The 13692-nt window shown below is 38.2% G+C and overlaps 5 protein-coding genes across 9 annotated transcripts; 2 read left to right on the forward strand and 3 right to left on the reverse strand.

Moving 5' to 3' along the window:
• The first annotated feature begins 456 nt into the window (after positions 1-456).
• RPL18 (ribosomal protein L18) lies at positions 457-2154 on the forward strand. 3 transcript variants are annotated; one of them, NM_111432.4, is made up of 5 exons: positions 457-615; positions 894-983; positions 1096-1224; positions 1446-1628; positions 1719-2154. In NM_111432.4, the coding sequence occupies exons 1-5, from the start codon at positions 613-615 to the stop codon at positions 1875-1877; spliced, it is 564 nt and encodes a 187-aa protein (NP_187210.1). In that variant the 5' UTR covers positions 457-612; the 3' UTR covers positions 1878-2154. The 3 variants fall into 3 exon arrangements, with proteins under 3 accessions (NP_187210.1, NP_001327672.1, NP_001327673.1); NM_001337592.1 differs by having other exon boundaries at positions 507-771; positions 1719-2139; NM_001337591.1 differs by having other exon boundaries at positions 507-983; positions 1719-2139.
• A 191-nt stretch (positions 2155-2345) lies between these two features.
• Positions 2346-3954, reverse strand: AT3G05600 (alpha/beta-Hydrolases superfamily protein). 2 transcript variants are annotated; one of them, NM_111433.4, is made up of 3 exons: positions 3330-3954; positions 2922-3172; positions 2346-2854 (listed from the first exon to the last, which is right to left on the reverse strand). In NM_111433.4, exons 1-3 carry the CDS (start codon positions 3804-3806, stop codon positions 2587-2589), a joined length of 996 nt encoding a protein of 331 aa, NP_187211.1. In that variant the 5' UTR covers positions 3807-3954; the 3' UTR covers positions 2346-2586. The 2 variants fall into 2 exon arrangements, with proteins under 2 accessions (NP_187211.1, NP_001326689.1); NM_001337593.1 differs by having other exon boundaries at positions 2346-3172; positions 3330-3921.
• A 675-nt stretch (positions 3955-4629) lies between these two features.
• Positions 4630-7277, reverse strand: AT3G05610 (Plant invertase/pectin methylesterase inhibitor superfamily). Its single transcript, NM_111434.3, has 2 exons — positions 6070-7277; positions 4630-5978 (listed from the first exon to the last, which is right to left on the reverse strand). Exons 1-2 carry the CDS (start codon positions 7076-7078, stop codon positions 4978-4980), a joined length of 2010 nt encoding a protein of 669 aa, NP_187212.1. The 5' UTR covers positions 7079-7277; the 3' UTR covers positions 4630-4977.
• A 1312-nt stretch (positions 7278-8589) lies between these two features.
• AT3G05620 (Plant invertase/pectin methylesterase inhibitor superfamily) lies at positions 8590-10920 on the reverse strand. Its single transcript, NM_111435.2, has 2 exons — positions 9905-10920; positions 8590-9427 (listed from the first exon to the last, which is right to left on the reverse strand). Exons 1-2 carry the CDS (start codon positions 10866-10868, stop codon positions 8760-8762), a joined length of 1632 nt encoding a protein of 543 aa, NP_187213.1. The 5' UTR covers positions 10869-10920; the 3' UTR covers positions 8590-8759.
• Positions 10921-11314: 394 nt separating this feature from the next.
• AT3G05625 (Tetratricopeptide repeat (TPR)-like superfamily protein) lies at positions 11315-13307 on the forward strand. 2 transcript variants are annotated; one of them, NM_148689.3, is made up of 8 exons: positions 11315-11755; positions 11864-11930; positions 12035-12074; positions 12215-12347; positions 12432-12503; positions 12586-12666; positions 12791-12852; positions 12942-13307. In NM_148689.3, exons 1-8 carry the CDS (start codon positions 11510-11512, stop codon positions 13012-13014), a joined length of 774 nt encoding a protein of 257 aa, NP_683531.2. In that variant the 5' UTR covers positions 11315-11509; the 3' UTR covers positions 13015-13307. The 2 variants fall into 2 exon arrangements, with proteins under 2 accessions (NP_683531.2, NP_001326595.1); NM_001337594.1 differs by having other exon boundaries at positions 11383-11755; positions 12432-12666; positions 12942-13294.
• The last annotated feature ends 385 nt before the right edge of the window (positions 13308-13692 follow it).

Raw genomic sequence — 13692 nt, forward strand, 5'->3', positions numbered from 1 at the left:
GATTAGTAACATTAATTGATACTTTTTCTTTCTTTTTGGGCGAGTAAATTTTAACTTATTTGAAAGTTGATTCATAACACTTTCTGTGACAAGAAATCAACAATAATAGGTTAAAATTGCGTAAACAAGTATACTTACCTATGTATTAGTAGTTTACATACATGATAACAAGTATGAAGTATACTACACCTAATATGTGGTTCATTCTTTTTTCTAAGCAAAATAAAATATTTCTTTTCTTCTAGACGGCATGCATCAATGATTAAACTATTTCTTGTATCAATATAACTAATCTTTTATAGTTACGTATATAAAAGGTTTGTAAGAAAATACATCAGAAATGCTTTTTTTTCATGTTGGTCAGAAAAAGAAAAGGAAAGGCTTTCTATGGTGACAAATAAAAATTATATAAATGGGCCAATATATTACAGAATTTAAGTCCAAACTTATTGTGGTCTTATATTCAAGGCCCATCTCGTGAAGGAAGAAAATAACTAAGCCCATTTCGTGGAGGAAGTAAGAGAACCCTAAAATTGAGTTGGTATAAAAACCCTAGCATCAGTATTTTCATGTAGAAGGTCGGCGGTTCCATCACCACAACGCCGGACGACAATGGTACTTCTCTCCTCCTCTGTCGTTCAATCTTCATTTCTCTCTGTCTTTCCTCTACAAGTATTTTCTGTTGTTAGTTTGATATCAAAGGTTCAGAAATCTTGTTGTTAAGAGATTGTGGGTGTTTCCTGTCATTTTAAATGTTGTATAGTGTATTAGGTTTGTTTTTCTGACATTTGAGTCTCGGGTTAGAGTGTGAACGATCTATCTCTCTTAGTTTTTTTGAGATTGGATCTTGCTTTCATGCTTGTTTGTGAGATTGATTGGTTGTGTTATTGCAGGGTATTGATCTGATCGCCGGAGGTAAGAGTAAGAAGACCAAAAGGACAGCTCCAAAGTCTGATGATGTCTACCTCAAGCTTACTGTCAAGGTCAGAATTTTAAACATCAATCTTTGTCCTTTGCCTTATATTATCCAATTGAAGAGGTTTTTTAATTTTATTTTAGTGAATTGTTCTGAATTTTGTTTGTGAAATTTTGCAGCTTTACCGGTTTCTGGTAAGGAGAACTAATAGCAAGTTCAATGGTGTGATATTGAAGAGGCTTTTCATGAGCAAAGTCAACAAAGCTCCTCTTTCTCTATCTAGGCTTGTGGAGTTCATGACTGGCAAGGTACTAATTCGTTGAAACCCTCTCTCTCTACTGTATCTTTATGGTTAAATTAGTTTTAGGTCATGTTGAATCTGTTACATTTCCTAGATACAGTGTCCAGTTTATGAATCTGCTAATGTGAACTTAGTCTGTAACATGGCGGTGTTCGATAATTGATTCAAAATTCTCTACATTGTCTATGCTTTGGATTTTGAATTTTGCCTCTTGTTCTGATATTATAGGAAGATAAGATTGCCGTCTTGGTTGGAACTATAACTGATGATTTGAGGGTACACGAGATTCCAGCCATGAAAGTGACTGCCTTGAGGTTCACAGAGAGAGCAAGGGCTCGCATTGAGAAAGCTGGAGGTGAATGCTTAACCTTTGACCAGCTCGCTCTCAGAGCTCCATTGGGCCAGAACACGGTATTTCTCTTATCCAATCTGCTATTCTCCATTTTCAAGTTGTTAAGGATACTATATTTAATTTGATAGTTGTGTGTTCTTGTGTTATAGGTTCTTCTTAGAGGACCTAAGAATTCACGTGAAGCAGTGAAGCATTTCGGACCTGCTCCTGGTGTGCCACACAGTCACTCCAAGCCATATGTTCGGGCCAAGGGAAGGAAGTTCGAGAAGGCCAGAGGAAAGAGGAAGAGTCGTGGATTCAAGGTTTAAGAAAGTTGTTGCCGCCATTGGACTTGATTCTGGAGTACTGTTGCTTCTTGGTTGCTTTTGTAATCGGATTTTTGTTAGGGAACTCTGTTTTTTCTTTCCTCTTTCAGACATGCTACTAAGTTTGCTTCTACTGGATTCATCGTGTGGTTATTACACTTGCAGCTTTACTATGTTAAACTTAATTCATTATCTTTCTACTAAGGTCTTGACATCTCAAGACATCATAGAACTTTCTTGGTGTTTAGCATTCTTTCATTATTTCTGTCATTGTTTCACTTCTTTTACGTTGCTAAAAGTAGTTAGGATGAATTGGAATAATGTGATAGACTGAATCAGCTAGCTGTAGGTGCTCTACTGCGATTGCTTTCATTGGACCTAATGGGTCTTCTGGGTTCTGTGGTCAAATGGGCCTGTGTTGTCTTTTATCCCTCCTATTATGTTGTTGGGCCCGAGCATGCGTTCTGCCAATGTTTCACTTGGTTATTTCTGGTTCATTTAGTTTGCTTATAAAATCATTGTGAAATCTATAAAAAAAATTGGTTTTCTTTTGAAATCTTCAATCCAGCCTTCTAACTATTTTCGCCAGAATCGATTGTTCCTACACACGTTGAGCTTCATAATGCCAAGTCTTATTCAAAATCTTGTCGAAACAACACATGCAAGAACCAACTTGTTTTGAGAGCCAACATAATAGAACCAAACGAGAACTCTAAAAGCTTTTGTTGTTGTCCCGAAGCTTGGTGAAGAAGTCATTGATGTGAGCAGTGACCTCTTGAGGTTTCTCTTGGTTAACGAAGTGACCAGCATCTTCAATCACCACTATCTCTTGAAGAGTTGGAACATCTGCAGCAAATCCACCACCGTGAATGTACTCTTTCATCCCTGGTGTGGTGTACACCATGTCGAAGTCACCTGTCATGAACTTCACTGGAACTTGAATCTTAGCTCCGGTCCATGGTGCAGTGAGCTCCCAATTCCTGATATATTAACCAATAACAAATTAACCCAAACCCTAAAATACGCATTCATATACTAAGAACTTACAGATCCATGGCTCTGTAGTAGTTCAATCCACCGGTAAATCCTGCCTTCTCGAATTTGGAGACATAGAAATCGAGATCTTTCTTAGAAAACCATTCAGGCAATTCAATGTTTTCGCTATTAGGGTTAGGTTTTTCCCCAAAGGGATTATCCTTAGGTAAAATCGGCGGACCGAGTGTCCTCCCTGTGAAGAGGTTCCTCAGAAATATTCTTGGATCTGCACTTGCAATCTCTCCTTCAATCTTCCCCGGTTCCTGCAAATTCACATTGTTTAAACAAAATTGAAATTATATTGGACATAACCAAACAATGTCAATTGAATGGTTTTATTTTATTGGATAAGAGATTATTGGTCGTCGATGTTACTTGATTAGTACGGTCGGTTAATAAAGAAAGATCAAGATGCAAAACCTGAAATCTACAAATGTAGTAATCATCTCCAAATACAGCCTTGAACCCTTGAACGGGCTTGACTTTAGGGTTTCTTGATCTATACGGCACACTCAAACACACAAAGCCGTTAATCTTTTCAGGTCGAAACAAACAGAGAAACCATCCGATAATGGCTCCCCAATCATGACCGACCAGAAACACCTTCTCTTGATTTCCAGCAACACTGTCCAGAAGAGCTACGAGGTCCCCAACGACGTTAAGACACGTGTACTCGGAGAAAGACTCCGGCGAATCAGAGTCTCCGTAGCCTCGGAGGTCTGGAGCTACAGCGCGGTAACCTAGAGATGATAACCCACTAATCTGGTGACGCCACGTGTACCAGAGATCAGGGAATCCATGGAGGAGAAGCACCACAGGTCCTTCTTTGGGACCTTTCTCGGCAATGTGCATTGTTATGCCATTGACACTCACCATTCTATGATCGATTCCTTCCATTTCTCCTTTCTTTTTTTTTGTTGGATAGATGAATGTGTTTTTACTTTTTAAGATGTGTGATGGAATCAATTTGGAAGTGATATAAATAGAGAATCCAAAGGGAAGTTACTTTTAATATTACTTCTATTTACCTATCTTTTTAGATAGCATGAATACTAGTTTTAAATGGTAAGATAAGTTGGTGGAAAATTGATTGAAACCCAGCACAAAAATAAATATCAAACACAATATGTAAAAGACAATTATAACGCTGCTTTTATTTAGTTTTCAAAACTAATAAACAGATGGATGTATATCTATAATGTTGAGCTTGCCAATTGGTGAAGACGAGTAACCATTTGGAGGTAAAGAGAAGTAAATGTAGTCTAGTGGGTAGTTGCGATTGTGTGCATGCATATATTGGGAACCACCTTTCTTTTATTGCCTCAAACTTTATGATAACAAATAGGAGTATATATTTAGAATTTTAGATCTTCAGATATTTATTTAGAGTTAAAAAGAACTTGTTTCTGATCAACTTTTTCTAAGAAATATAAAACTTAATAGCAACGGATTTCGAAAGTACATATGCAAATTTAATGGCTAGATTTCGGATTCGAACTTGGGGTAAAAGAATCTCTAACTTTTCCAATGGACGTATAGAATAAGATGATTTGGCTATAGCTTAAAAGATGAGAGGGTGGAGCTAAAATGAATGCAGAGAAGTAAATGAGGTTAGTTGTAACTACTTTCTTTTACTACCTTTCACTATTGATCTGCTTCTTCTATTTCCAACTTTCTCTTTTCATAAACTTGTCCCAATTCATATATAAATATTATATATTGAGGGTTGTGTCAATAATTTATATAAGAATATTAATTTCGTATAGGAAATTGTTAGTACTAGATGACACATGAAATTCTTTGGAACAGCTCGCGCATAGTAATGAACTAATTTCTACATATAAATGAGTTTACAAGATGCACTAGTTAATAATAATAGATTTATAAACAGCATTTTAATATACTGATATATTAAACATGAGTTTACAAAGCTAAACATTAATGTCAACAATTTGGAATACCAATAATCCTGAAGTCCTCAAGGTTGTGCAAATATTTTTGTTCCTTTCAGGTTTTGCTTGAATTAGAGTAAAGAAAAAACACATTTTATGCCATCTTAATCAATCTTTTAGGTAAACATTGAAAAAAACGAACCAGAGCTCTCCGTTGAAGCCACCATAATTGAACTTTCTGGGGAAGCCGTTGAAGCCTCCGTAAATGAACTTTCCGGGGAAGCCGTCTCCGTTGAAGAAGACACCTTAATCGAACTTTCCGGAGAAGCTGTCCCCGTGTAAGCCATGCTAATTGAACTTTCCGGGGAAGCTGCTGGGGAAGCTGTTGGAGCAATTGAGTCAGCGCCACTTGTATCCGTGAAGGTGGAGAAACCTGGAGCAGCAGCTGAGACGCTTGGGGTGGTGGTTGCAGCGGCCGGGTTCCCAGCCAAAAGGCCTGTAGTGTACGGAACACCTTTGCCTGGAATCCAGTCGTCACCTTGGATGTACTGAGCCGGTGTGAACTTGAGGATATCTTCTTCGCTCAATGTCTTGATTCCAGCCCAAGTAACCCGGTTTGCAAGGGCGGATCCCGGTCCTGTGTTTTGGACCTCAGAGTAGAACAATGTCTTGAGGCCGAAGTCCCCGAGCCATGGTTGCCATCCTTGAGGCTGAACAAAATCTGGGATGAAAGTGTTCATGATGATAGTCCTTGAATATTCCTTCCATGGCCTACCGAGATAGGCTTTGCTGGTTTCCTTGACAGCCAAGTAATCTGGTTCACCGGCAATGGTGCACCCTTGGAACACAAATCCAGTGGATTCCCTTGGGTCTTTTCGACCGTGGGCTGTGATAGGGCATGCTTGGTTTGGGAGTGGCTTCCTCACCAACAACGTACAGTTTTGGAATACAGCAGCCGCATCTCCAAAGAGGAAATCAATGGTGCCTGAAATGGTACAATCACGGAAGAACTGACGGTGGGAGTGAGTGTAGAGCGTGTCTTGGTAGCCATCGAATCTACAGTTGAAAAATATGGACTCATCTGATTGAACCCTAACTGCAACCGCTTGATGTTTTATTGCCCCAGCGGTGTTTTCGAACCCAATGTTCTTGGCAATGAAGTAGTTTCCAACAATGGCTGCAATAAACATTACATTCATCATTTTACATAGATGACTTCTAAGACTTTGTAATCTAACGAGTAAAAATCCCCAAAATATATATCTTACCGACAGTGGCGGTACGGTAGGTGGTGATACCATCCTTGTAATTTTTGTTGCCGGAAATGATAGTTTTGTCGGGACCATCACCGATGAACACAAGATGCGACATGGTCTTGTTCACCTGAACATACTCCTTGTAGAGTCCAGCCTTAATGTGAACCACGAAAGTTGTGTTCCTCTTCTTGGGGACAAACTGCAACGCTTCATTGATCGTCTTGTATTGACCGCTCCCGTCCTGTGCCACCACAATATCAGGCTTCACATCGGAATATGCGGCAGCAGCTTGTAGGAGTTTACGCCCACGCTGGTCTACCCACGAAGGGAATCCTTCAGCCAAAAGTCGACGACTGTTCAGCCCCGGAATCTGCATTTGGCCAACAAAATTCGACATTTCGCTGATGATCGCTAGCCCGTTGTGGGTCAACTCGATTGCAGTCTTCAACGCTTTCTTCATTGTCTCTCCAGCATTCCCTTGTGTTCCTTGAAACCCTTCAAGACAAGTCTCCTCGTGGCTGATCGCTGCGCTAAGCCAAATCCTCAGATTGATCAAAGCCTCGTCGAGCAGGTGGAACTCAAATTTTCCAAGCTCCTCGAAAGAGTTACTTAGTTCGTCCAACGCGTAATCCATAAGCTCCTTGCATTGATCAAGCGCCATCCTAGTCCTTGAATCCTTCTGAAGCTCCATAATCGTCTGCGACTTCTTAGCTGCGTCCGTGATCTGCTTCATCGTAACATTAAACGCAGTCTTAACCAACTCCATCGGGTCGGTTGTGTTCTTCCCGTTCTTAATCAGAGTGTCTTCACAAGTCTTTCTGTAATCAGTTGGTGCACAAACATCCTTGACGGCCTTGACGGAAGCATTTACCTCTGCTTTACCTTTAGAGTCACCGTCATGCTTATTGAGGCTGACACCAACGGTAACCGCAACCACCATCGAGATCAAAAGAACAGAGGAGATGGTGATAACAATGTACCTCCTCTTCCTCTTGGATTCATCGTCGTATCCGTACGACATATTTGTTTTGTGTTTTTCGTTACACTAATTAATATTTATGTGGTTTTCTCTTAATCAAATTGTTGTTGAACTTAAACAGCTCTGAAGAATTATTGTAAAAAAATATAAGAGCTGTTCGTTGTTCTTTTGAGAAAAAAATGAGAATGTGAGTTTTATGGACTCCTCCGTCGAAGGTTACGTAGCCTCCTTGGGAGTGTGCAATTTTCATAATTGTCTAGATGGCTTATTTATAACGGTTATGACAAATTAAGAGTTCGTTATTTTGGTTGCTCTGTTTTCTAAGGCTTGGCGGGAAATCCGGCTAGTGAGAAACTGTTGAAAAGACAAAAAATAGGCTTGTGGTTTTATGGTCTTCTCTGTTTCCTTATGAGTTTCTAATTAGGGAAAATAATTAATCTTATTTTAGGGATTCAATAAATGTTTGTTTGTTTGTTTGTTTGTTCTTTTCTCCACCGGATTAATCAGTGTCTTAATTGTGTGTTTGTTTTTTTAACTACTAATTAACATACCATTCGGTACAGTTGTGATTTTGAAAGATAGTGATTTTCCCATTGCTTATTATCAAAACCCTTTTCTCGATATTAAAATTCTAGATACATCAATGTGCGAATTTATAATGATTTTTTGGTAGATTATGATTAAAAACAATCTCTGGTCTTAAAATAAAATAAAATAAATCATTTGTATACACTGAAAATATTGTCCGTTTTCACCGCACTGAATAGTAAATTTAATTCTTGACGAATCTTGACAAATAGTATGACCTAACTAGTCAATTTAGAAGAGATATATTTATTTTTATGCAATATGTACCATTCTTTCTAATTTTGATCACAACCACATTCATATAGATCACAGAGGTAGAGACATAAACACACAAAAAGTTCCCATATTCGGCAACAAGCTATCTCCAACTATAAAGTTCGAGACAGTGAACCAAACAGGTTCAGTTTCATTAATCACATGATAATTCTGAACCAGGTCCGGTATTTTTGAACTCCGCATAATACAATGTCTTCAAAGCAAAATCACCCATCCATTCAAAATAAAAAAATAAAAAAATGAGAAAGAGTGGACAAAAAAAGGAAAGTGTAATGAATGACCTCTAAGTCCTAATCAGGGTTGATGTTTACAAGTTTACTTCGAGATGTTTGTATAATTGTATGTGTATTTATACATGATCTTTGGTTTTTCGTTTCAAATTGATATATATTTTTTTTGGTAACCGGACGTAAGGTTTGAATTAATTTGTGTGAAAATGACAAATACATTGATGTACGTGGATACTCGTAATTAAATAAGTCGTTTAAGTTAGTGGCAGACCAATAGCCCATATATTATAATTCTTCATCCGTCCGATTCAAATCAGCTCAAAATTTCAAACAAGATCTACGGATAAAATGACAGGGAATTTTTGGAGATATTTTTCGATCACTGCGAAATTAATCAATGAAATTAAATCAGATACGAATAAAATTAAATGATTTACAGAGATGCATAATCAGGCAGTCTATAATTTCCATTTATTTTTATAAAGTTATAAATTTAAACACACATACTGACATACACTATACATTCATGATTTTTGTTTTCTACTCAAACAAGAATATTATATAGATGACAACCGATTAAATTAATAACATAATTCTAAAATAATTCTGGTAAAATAAAATTTTTTGAATTAGTTAGCTAGACCAGCGGTGAATGTGACACCTGTTGCCGGAAGCCATCTCCTACCGTCAATGAACGATCCAACGGTGAACGATAATGCAGTCCGTTTGTCCATGATATGATAACCAGGCCATTTAACCCGACCTGATGATCGCCAACCTGGCCCAATATTATTGTATTCTCCATACCACAAAGTGTCCAAAGCAAAATTACCAAACCACTCAAGCCATCCTCTGGGTTGGACCAACTGGCTCATGTAAGTGTTCATGTAAACCGTTCTTGAGTAAAGTTTCCATGGCCGGCCAAGATAAGTAGGTTGTGTAGCCAGCACGTAACTGTTCTGGATTACGAACCCTGTATTTTGATTTGGACTTTTTCTTCCTTGCGCGGTTATCGTTACCTTCTGGAGCGGTAGCGGGACCCGAGTGTAGATTTTACAGTTTTGTAAAACCGCGGCGCCGTTTCCGAATATGAAATCAATCGTACCATAAATTTCACAATCTCTATAGAACTGACGGAGGGAATGGGCGTAAAGAGTGTCTTGATAACCTTCCACGCTACATCGATAGAAGGCGGATTGGTCAGAATCAACCCTCAATGCGACAGCTTGACGGTTTTGCGGACCAGCCGTGTTTCTGAATGTTATGTCCTTTGCAATGAATCCTCTTCCGGAAACAGCTGATCAAACCAAAATTAATGGTCAATCATGTTAATTAGATACATAAGTAACAAAAACATATTGAAAAAGTAGTTATTTGTAACATAAGAAAGGGATAATTTATAAGAAAAGTAAAAATCTTGAAAGTTTGTAGATTCCAGAAAGCAAAAGCATATAATATTCCATGATTTGCAGAGACAATAGTAAACAAAATTTGACCAAAACAATATTAAAAGGTAATGAAAAGATTGATCAATCAATTAAGTAATGGATTAGATATTGTAGCACAAGAAAAGAATGAATTATGAGAAGAAAAAAACTATAACTTAAAGCTTGAAAGCCTGCGGATTGCAGAAAGCATATATGCTTTTCTAATTTTCAGACACACTAATATATATAAAAATTTGACAAAAACCAAAAAGGAAGAAAAGTACAAAAAAGGTTAATCAATCAATTAATTAACTACTGATTTAATTAACTAAAATATCAATACTAACCAACGGTTGCAGTTCGGAATGTCGTAAGACCCTGCATGAAATTCCGGTCACCGGTAATAATCGTCTGTCCTATTCCGTCACCAACAAGCATAATGTTCGTCTTCTTCTTCTTCAAATCAATATTTTCTTTATACACACCTTTCTTAACATATATAACATATCGCTTTGTGCTATGATTAGGAGCCTCGTTGATGGCCTCATTAATTGTCCGATACTTCCCTTTTCCATCTATCGCCACAACCGTGTTTGGATGCATGACACTGGGGTCATGACGCATCATGAGGCTCTCGTCGGTCTCCGTGAGCCACTCAGGACTTGCGATGACGCTCTCGTTCCTAGATGCCTTGAAAGGCAAGGCATTGAGCTGCGTGTACATGTCTAAGACATTGCTCACAAGCTGAGTGACTTGTCTTAAGCTACCTTTGATCAATTCCTCGTACTTCCTCTCTGTTCCTTCAAACCCTTCTAGACACGTGTCTTGGTTACTCATGGCCGCGCTAAGCCAGGTTTTAAGATTGCCTCCTGCTGCAGCAGCATCGTGAGAGCCATCGTCTAGATCTATTCCTCCTCCTCCATGGAGTTTGTTCATCTCCAGCATCGACCATGCTAGCTCTGTTACCGAGAAGCCTACAAGCTCTTTGCAATCCTCTATGGCAACTTGCTCACGCGAACGGATAGATAACATCATTACCGTTGGGATTCTTTCCATTGCTAACTTGGCTTTGTCATGTGCTTCCTTTACCGCAGCACGTAAAACCGAATGCGGGTTTAACCCGTGACCCGATTCCTTGACGTGTGTCCAGATGTTAGAGACGCACAACTCGTGAGCATCGATAAATTGGCATGCTTTCGCGACAAGAGACCGAAAGTTATCTTCTTTGTATGGTTTTAAAATTGTGGTTTCATACGAGGAAGTGTGAACGGACATAAGCATAACTAAGAGAAGAGCGGTGGTAATCCCCATTTTCCTGATAAGTTTGGTTTTTTTGTTTAGGTTAGCAAAAGAAAAAGAAAAGATGAAAGAGTGAAAGCCATATATAGAAAAAAAAACTAGGGAAGTTTAGGTATTGATTGTTGGTGAAGAAATGTTCTTTGCCTCTTTGAGAACTGTAGGAACAAATTCAAACTTTAATTTTTTACCTTCTTTTGTTACTCTTTTCTCAAGCCAAAGTTATTCTTTCTTCATTGTTCAAATCTCTCATTCAATGCTCTCTAAACTAGATTCTGCTTCTAGTTCTAGCGACTTTTACACACCCTCCTAGCCTCCAAATAGCTTTCACCGGTACAGTTACAGTATTATCTAATCTTACCCGGTTCAGATTGAAACCGACGCAATCTCAAGTAAACCGATAGAATGACGGGAGAACAACCGGTTGAGCTTTTGGAGTTTACATCGGTTTATTACTTTCTTGTTATTTTCTTAACCCATTGGTTCATCAAAGTGATTAAATAAACCGGGATTATCCGGATTTTACCGCTACGTTCCTTCCCTCCCATTTGTCATCTTATCTTCTGCGATTACTGGTAAAGTGAGAAATCCGTTAATCCCTAGAGAAACTGTAATCGTCGCGGTGATTCGGAGAAATTCTTCTGCTTCCGCGGAAAATGTCACTAACCCAGATCGTGAATCCAATCATATATCCATCTCGCACAATTCCACGGCGTTTCACGGCGATCTCGCCTTTTAAAACCCTAAGTCCCCAATTTTCCCGCCACCCACCTCACGCACTGTCTCGTAGACTCTTCCTTCCTTCTGTTTCCTCTATATGGGATGCCATAACCGGCGGCGGAGATTCGAACCCTCGTGAGGCCATCGCAGCGGTTCGACGCGGAATGCAGCTCTTCAGACAGGTAAATTGGAAAATTCCGACAAACAGAACTTTTCTAACATAAGGGACTCTTTTTTTAATTTTGGATCCTTGAATCTGACCATCCTATTCGAGATGCTTTTTGTTAAAGGGTGATGTTGCTGGATCGGTGGCAGAGTTCGATAGAGCAATCATTTTGGATCCCAGGCAAAAGGCATGTACGTTTTATCTCATAACACGATCTCTCTATAAAGCTTTGAAATTTCAGTCGAATCTTTATTGTTTTTGCTTCATGGGAACACTAACATTTGCTTCATGACAGATCTTTGGCAACGCGGGCTTTCTCTTTACTATGTAGATAGGTACAAGCTCCTACTCACTGACTCTTGTTAGGATTTGAGTTTCTTCTTAGAAGACTGTGAATCCACTGTCGAAAATTTTAAAAAGTGCTTGTTTCTATTGTGGACTTTGGTCTCATATTAAGTGATGAAATATCCAACAGGTTTGAAGAAGGTGCAGAGCAGTTCCGGATAGATGTTGCTCAGAATCCTAATGACACAGAGGAGTCCATTTGGTGCTTTATCTGCGAGGCGAGGCTCCATGGTGTTGATGTTGCACGAACACAGTTTCTCGAGGTTTGTTTTTCCTTATGTTAAAGCTTACCATTCCATGATCAGTAATAAAGCCGGATATGAGATTTTAGAAAGAATTCTTTGTAGGTTGGTAGAGATTCTCGGCCTGTGATGCGAGAAGCTTATAATCTATTCAAGAATGGTGGTGATCCTGAAAAGGTTTTGAGACATGTTTCTTGATAATTGATATCATTGATTTATTTCCATCAAACGATCTTAATACTCTGATTTTGAAATACAGTTAGTAAATGACTTCTCTAGCGGTCAAGCAAGCGAATACTTCTATGCTTCTCTGTACGCAGGGCTCTACTATGAAGCTGAGGTAAGCTCTTGATCTTGAATTTATCCAAGACAATCTCCATTGACATCTATTGGCCTATTGCTATTCAAAAACAAACAATCCTTGAGTAATCTTGTTTAAGTTACTTGTCTGATTCTTGTTGTAGGGTAAATCAGAAAACGCAAAGTTTCATTTAACCGCGGCTTGTGGATCTCCATATGGGCAGAGGTTTGAACCCCTATAGCATATTGGTAGCAGTTATAAAGTGATTCGATGGTCTAGTGTTTTTGATACTTTTCATCCCAAATTTGTTTCAGGTCTGATGATTATATGGCTTCACTTGCTAAAGTCCATTGCCTTTGTAGAAACTGGAGCTCCGGTATTCTTTGAACCGGTTCATGGTTTTGTGGAGCCAACATATTAGTTATTAAGGCCCAATTTTTGAAATATCAGCCCAATTAAAAATTGGACCTGGGTTTGCGATTTCCAACCTTTATTTATGGGCATGAATAAAGAAAGTACCATTCACAAACATTATAACAAATAGGCAACATTGTGCCATTTTGGAGTACCATTCACAAACATTTTAACCAAATTATTGTAGAAATTTTCGTACCAAGTATCTTAATCTGGATAATAATTTCACTGAACGTTCTGTTTAATATACATTAGTTTTATACTGGTTGATCGTTTGATACTAATATCTATGAACTTAAATATAATTTAATTGTATTTGCGAATTGCTTTAGATGAACAACAACTTTTACGAGATCCAAAAATTGTTATTCCGTTTTTTTGATGGAAAGGTAGTATATATGTTGTGTAGACAGATTAGTTTAGTAACTATGTTGAATAAGCTATATTTTAATTGTCCGGACTGTACTTTATATCTGTAAAATAAATAGTTGAAAGAAAATCATATTGACTAGTATTTTTTGTTATGGTTTACTTAAGGGATGAAGAAAAGTGGAGATGGAGACTCAAATCATTTTTTTTTCTCATCACACATGTTGTAAGAATTAAATAAGTGTGTTTGGGAATATTCTGATCTGGCAAAGCACCAAAAAA

This window comes from Arabidopsis thaliana, chromosome 3, assembly GCF_000001735.4.
Source record: "Arabidopsis thaliana chromosome 3, partial sequence".
Taxonomy (NCBI): domain Eukaryota; kingdom Viridiplantae; phylum Streptophyta; class Magnoliopsida; order Brassicales; family Brassicaceae; genus Arabidopsis; species Arabidopsis thaliana.

Excerpts from the sequence above, each read along its gene's own strand:
- RPL18 (NM_111432.4), top strand. Across the intron at positions 984-1,095 it reads ACCTCAAGCTTACTGTCAAG|CTTTACCGGTTTCTGGTAAG; the intron begins GTCAGAATTTTA and ends GAAATTTTGCAG. Across the intron at positions 1,225-1,445 it reads TGGAGTTCATGACTGGCAAG|GAAGATAAGATTGCCGTCTT; the intron begins GTACTAATTCGT and ends CTGATATTATAG.
- AT3G05610 (NM_111434.3), bottom strand. The coding sequence starts at position 7,078 with ATGTCGTACGGATACGACGATGAATCCAAGAGGAAGAGGAGGTACATT. Across the intron at positions 5,979-6,069 it reads CTACCGTACCGCCACTGTCG|CCATTGTTGGAAACTACTTC; the intron begins GTAAGATATATA and ends TGTTTATTGCAG.
- AT3G05600 (NM_111433.4), bottom strand. The coding sequence starts at position 3,806 with ATGGAAGGAATCGATCATAGAATGGTGAGTGTCAATGGCATAACAATG. Across the intron at positions 3,173-3,329 it reads ACTACATTTGTAGATTTCAG|GAACCGGGGAAGATTGAAGG; the intron begins GTTTTGCATCTT and ends GTGAATTTGCAG. Across the intron at positions 2,855-2,921 it reads TACTACAGAGCCATGGATCT|GAATTGGGAGCTCACTGCAC; the intron begins GTAAGTTCTTAG and ends TTAATATATCAG.
- AT3G05625 (NM_148689.3), top strand. The coding sequence starts at position 11,510 with ATGTCACTAACCCAGATCGTGAATCCAATCATATATCCATCTCGCACA. Across the intron at positions 11,756-11,863 it reads GAATGCAGCTCTTCAGACAG|GGTGATGTTGCTGGATCGGT; the intron begins GTAAATTGGAAA and ends TTTTTGTTAAAG. Across the intron at positions 12,667-12,790 it reads GGCTCTACTATGAAGCTGAG|GGTAAATCAGAAAACGCAAA; the intron begins GTAAGCTCTTGA and ends TTCTTGTTGTAG.
- AT3G05620 (NM_111435.2), bottom strand. The coding sequence starts at position 10,868 with ATGGGGATTACCACCGCTCTTCTCTTAGTTATGCTTATGTCCGTTCAC. Across the intron at positions 9,428-9,904 it reads ATTCCGAACTGCAACCGTTG|CTGTTTCCGGAAGAGGATTC; the intron begins GTTAGTATTGAT and ends TGGTTTGATCAG.